Below are 5,671 nucleotides of genomic sequence, written 5' to 3'. Positions count from 1 at the left end.
GCAGTCTGAACATCGTTGAACACCAGTCTAAAACCAGAGTGAAACCAGTCTAATCGCAGTCTGAACATCGATGAACACCAGTCTAAAACCAGAGTGAAACCAGTCTAATGGCAATGTGAGCATCGTTGAACACCAGTCTGAAACCAGAGTGAAACCAGAATGATATCAGTCTAATAGCAATCTGAACATCATTAAACACCAAGCTGAACCCAGAGTGAAACCAGTCTAATAGAAATCTGAACATTGTTTAACACCAGTCTGAAACCAAACCAAACTAAACAGCTTGACTTCGGTTTTGTGGTTGAAGACTCTTCCACCTCTTACTTCAAGTATGATGACAATTTTTGAGCTGTGGGATCTCCAGAGTCACAGACTGTGTCCAACCTCTATGTGCAGAAAGTGGAGCAGAGAGCCCTGGACTCCTTCAAGGGAACAACACTGAGCCACTGGTTCTGATACGTGGACCATAGTAGAAGCTTCAGCAGACACATCAACTCTGTGGACAACAACATCAAGTTCACCAGAGAAGACACCACCAACAAGCTGCCTTTCTAGACTGTTTGGACAGAAAACAGAACCGCACCAAAGAAGTTCTCCAAACCTGTGGACCCAACTAAGACACCTAACTGGACTTTTGACAACGAGGAAATGAAAAAAAAAAACACGCCACAGAACAGGGAGAAGAACGAACATCATCACACATGTTGCTGGAGGATCTGAGAAACTCTGATAGTCTCCAAACACAACATCCCGGTTCATTTTAGACCCAACAGAACCCTCAGACAGAGGCTGGTCCATCCTGAGGACAGAACCCCCAAACCCAGACTGAGCGGTGTGGTGTTTGCTGGAATGATCAGACCTTCATGTTGGAGAAACTAAAGAACCTCTCCGCAGACGCATGGCTCAACACCGAAGAGATTCAGAGATCCACCTGCACCTCAGGGACAAGTGACCCTCTGCTGAGGACCATCAGGTCCAGATGTTGGACAGAGAGGACAGATGGTGGTCTGAGAGGGGGTTGAAGGAGAGACAAACAGAGGAGGAGGTCTCAGAGTTCAGTTTTCTGATCTCAGGTCAGTTTGACTCCGATTCTCACCTTGATCAGGTGATCCAAACACCTGTCTGTGAGTCCGGCTAACAGAGACCCTGATAACCCTCAGGAGGGAGGGGAGAGAGTTAACCTGCCTGTGAGTTCAGCAGCTTGGAGCTCCACTGTGCAGGTCTGACCTGCGAAGTCTGGTTGGTGTGTTTTATGACTTGTGTTCTGAATGACTGAAAATCTACAACCAGAAAGAACCCAGTCCAAAACAAAAAGCTCAACAGAAACCCACCCAGAACCAGAGAAAAACCATTCCAGAACCAGACAAAAATCACTTTTGAAAACAGTTGAAAACCAAAGTGAAACCAGTGTGGAATGAAATCAGATTTAAACCCAGCTTGATTCAGCACACTGTGGTTCTGATCAGTCAGAACCTCTTCTACCTGGGTCAGTTCCTCAGGGACCTGAAATGGAACCTGTTGGTTCTGATATCTGATGCTGAACAGAACCAGATTCAGCTGTTTGTTCTGGAAAGCCTTTTGGAGATTGGATCAGTATTATTGATCAAACACAACAGCAGAAACATACCTGACACCATTTCCCAGGATGCATCGCAGCTGCTATGACATCATCTAGGTGTACCGTTAAAGTGCACAGAAGAACATAAAACTGCACCTGTCAAGCCCTGAACAATCAGCTGACTGTCAGCTGACATGTCCTTGTAGCTAATAAAGTACATATTGATGGCCTGTCAATAATTCATCCAACTGTTATTCTGATCATCCATCATCTGTCCATCCACCCATCAATCATCCATCATCATTCAACATCTGTCCATCAATCATCCATGCAGCCATCCATCCATCTATCATCATCACCCATCATTCATCTATCAGTCATCCAACATCCAACATGCATCATCTATCATCATCATCCATCATCCATTATCATGCTTCATTCATCCAACATTCATCCAACATCCAACATGCATCATACATCCATCACCAAATCATCAACCACCCATTATTCATCCATCAGTCATCCAACATGCATCATCCATCCATCACCAAATCATTATCACCCATCACCCATCCATCATCCATCTACTATCCATCTGTCCATCATCCATCACCAAATCATTATCACCCATCAACCATCCATCTGTCCATCATCCATCCATCCATCCATCATCCATCACCTATCTATTATCATCCATCCATCTATCAATCATCCATCATCATCCAACGTCCATCCATCCATCACCAAATCATCATCTATCACCCATCACCCATCCATTATCCATCCATCCATCCATGTATATGAGTGCACACGCGCTGACCCCGGTCTATCAGCTTGTCGATGTCTGGGTCCAGACCCTTGAAGTAGCACTTCCTCCAGAGTCCGGAGTGGGTGGAGAAGAGCGGCCTGCCGCACTCGGTCTCCAGGATCCCCATCCCCAGGATGGCCCTCCAGTTCTCCAGCAGCTCCTCCTCCCTGCTGCCCACATGAACCGGCTTCATGAGCGCCACGTCCCGCTGCCGGGGCCCGGAGTCCAGCAGGGGCAGGTGGTAGATGGGCATCTCCCGGTTCTTCTGGTCGTTCGAGTCGGAACCGTCGCAGTTGTGCTTGTGTTTGCGGGTGTCGGTCTCGTACCAGTGGTCTGTGGAGATGGCGGTGACCAGCAGCAGCAGGGACAGTGAGCTGAGCGCGAGGCTCACCGCGGACACCTTCACCGTGGCCGGCCGAGCCCTCTGCATCATGGCGGGGAGCTGGACCGAGTCGCTCCCAGGGACGGTACCGGAGCTGTTTCCGTTACTGGACATTGTCTGCTGCCATCCTCGAGCCGCTCAGCTGTTCCTCGTTTGCCCTCGGGAGCGCGTTGTCATGCCGACTGACCGTCAAAACTGCGTCAAGGTGCACACAGGTGACCGGGCCGGAAGTATTTTACTTTCAAAATAAAAGCGCTGCACCGGAGGACAAGCACGCCCAGATCGTTGTTGTTGTTTTTGATCAACTAATGGCCCTAGATTACCTTTTCCACTTCACTGAGCAAAAAAAAAAGACAAAAATTTCGAGCACAAAAATCTGCATTTTGTTGATTACCTAAATTAACAAGAAATTCGAAATTAATTTGAAAAATTATACAAATGAAAACAATCCTTTTTTAATTAATGTCAGAGTAGGTCAACACTGACTTAAACTTAGCTATTTGCCTTAAATGGAAGAAGCTTTTCTGCAGAACAGAGTCAATCTGTTTATAAAACAAATCAGAGTCTAAAACCATCCCAAGATTTGGAACAGACTGCTTAAGATATGGCTCCAGAGAGTCAAGGTTTAAAGGAACAGCAGCAGTGGAGCTTGGGCTAAACACAATAACTTATATTGTTGTTCTTACTGATGTTGTTTGGTGTTGGCTACTCCCGGACAGCTGTCACAAACATCTGGCTCCATGGTTAATCCAAAGATAATATAATAATATAATCATTTTATTTAAAGAGCGCCTTTCAGGACACCCAAGGACACTTTACAGTAAGAAACATATCAGAAAGACTGTGTTAAAACAAACAACAAGCACAGTGCAAAGATCAACAGGAATAAATTGGAAGTATAAAATGCAAAGTACATAAAGAATATAAAATATACAGAATATAAAATACATACAGAATATAAAATACATAAAGCAAAGTTAAGGATAAGCGAGTCTAAAGAGATGTGTTTTCAGAACAGTCTTGAATAGAGAAAGAGAGGTTGTGTTTCGTAAGTCGGGGGTAGAGAGTTCCAGAGATGAGGGGCAAAGCAGGTGAAGGCCCTGCTCCCCATGGTGGAGAGGCGGGCAGAGGGTACATGGAGATGTAGTGAAGAGGAGGATCTGAGAGAGCGAGAGGGGATGGAGATGTGTTGGAGGTCAGATAGGTACGGAGGGGCAAGGTTGTGGATAGCTTTGAAAGTGAGAAGAAGAATTTTGAAGACGATGCGTGATTTAACTGGGAGCCAGTGGAGCTGCTGCAGGACTGGAGTGATGTAGTTATAAGAGGAGGTTTGAGTGATGACACAGGCAGCTGAGTTCTGGACCAACTGCAGCTTCTGGAGAGATTTGTTGGGGAGGCCATAAAGAAGGGAGTTGCAGTAGTCAATCCGAGAAGTCACAAGACTGTGCACAAGGATGGCTGTAGAGCGGGGTGTGAGAGAAGGGCGGAGACGGTTAATATTTCGGAGATGGAAATAGGCAGACCGAGTAACATTGTTGATGTGTGAAGTGAAGGAGAGAGTGGTGTCGAAGATGACACCAAGACTCTTGACCTGAGGCGAGGGGGATAGCAGAGAATTGTTAAGGGGGATGAGAAGATGTTCTGATTTTGAAATAGAGTTTTTGGTACCGACAAGAAGGATTTCTGTTTTGTTACTATTTAGTTGTAGAAAATTGTTAGAAAACCAGTGATTTAGCTCATTGAGACAGTCGGTGAGGATGGAGGGTGGGTGGGTGGAGTTTGGTTTTGTTGACAACTAGAGCTGTGTGTCATCAGTATAACAGTGAAAATGGACACCAAATTTATGGAAGATCAAGTCCACTGGAGTGCGAAGTTCCTGGCAAACATGAATGCCACAGGGGTACATTGGGTGGATTCTTCAACAGCAGTCTGGTATAAGAACAGGACCAGGGGTAGGTGTTGGTCCCAGTCACACTGTTTTTGTTGTTAGAATGGCAAACTGTATGGTTAGGTTCCAGCTGAAGCGTTGTTGAAGCGTTCCACCAGACTGTTGCTCTGTGGATGGAGTGGAGTTGTGTGAGTCTTCTTAATCCCCATTCAATGGCACACTGCCTTGAAAACCTTAACCTCAAAGTTTTTCCCCTGGTCACAGTGTAGCTCTTCTGGTACACCAAACATCTCATCCACTACCTTGTCTGCCGTGCTGGTGGCACTCTGGTCAAGGGCCACATATGCCTTTGGTCATTTTGTGAAATAATCCATAGCAACAAGCACATAGCAATTCCCCTGGTCTGTGGCAGTAAATGGACCCAGAACATCCACACCCACCCTTTCCATAGGGGCACCAACCTGGTATTGCTGCAGCGGCACTTGGGAGCAGCAGATTGGCCTTTTTTTGTGTCGTGCAAGTGTCACAGTGATGAACAAATATCTCTGTATTCTGTCGGCATCCCTCTAGAGAGGACATTTGCGTTTGAGTGTAGGCAGCATGCACGATGCCTCACCTCAAAATTGTACTCCTGCAGCACTTCAGTTCACCTTGCAAGCTCTCCTTCAAGTTCTTTAAAATTCAACTGTAAGGTTAGTGACATGTGATCGGTGCGCAGAACAAAAGGTAGGGGCGAAAGTTGCAAAGACCCAGGACCACAGCCAGCATCTCCCGACGTGTGATGCAGTAGATGCGCTCTGGTCTGCTGAGCGCACGGATGTAGTATGCCTCCACCTGTTTCTCATGTCCCCATCCTGGAGCAGAGTTGATGTCACAGATGAGAAGTGATAAAAACAGAAAGGACACAACCACAGCTGACAAAGGCAGATGTCAAGACATGTACACTAGTAGCATCTTAGATGGCAGTGGATTGACAGTGATGGCAGGCGTTTACAGTGACGACTGGTGTTTACAGTGAGGACAGGTGTGTTTACA

At 46.3% G+C, this 5,671-nt stretch overlaps 1 protein-coding gene across 1 annotated transcript in view; it reads right to left on the bottom strand.

Moving 5' to 3' along the window:
* Positions 1 to 2,994, bottom strand: part of tmem178 (transmembrane protein 178) — a 9,573-nt gene extending 6,579 nt beyond the window's left edge. The window contains exon 1 of the mRNA XM_037690152.1: positions 2,379 to 2,994. Coding sequence (XP_037546080.1) covers positions 2,379 to 2,862 — 484 coding nt within the window. The 5' untranslated portion in view covers positions 2,863 to 2,994. The remainder of the gene's footprint in view (positions 1 to 2,378) is intronic.
* Positions 2,995 to 5,671: the final 2,677 nt, after the last annotated feature.

The sequence above is a fragment of the Nematolebias whitei genome, chromosome 16 (genome assembly GCF_014905685.2).
Source record: "Nematolebias whitei isolate Nwh7 chromosome 16, NemWhi1, whole genome shotgun sequence".
Lineage (NCBI taxonomy): Eukaryota > Metazoa > Chordata > Actinopteri > Cyprinodontiformes > Rivulidae > Nematolebias > Nematolebias whitei.
This window is presented reverse-complemented; position numbering and strand designations above follow the sequence as displayed.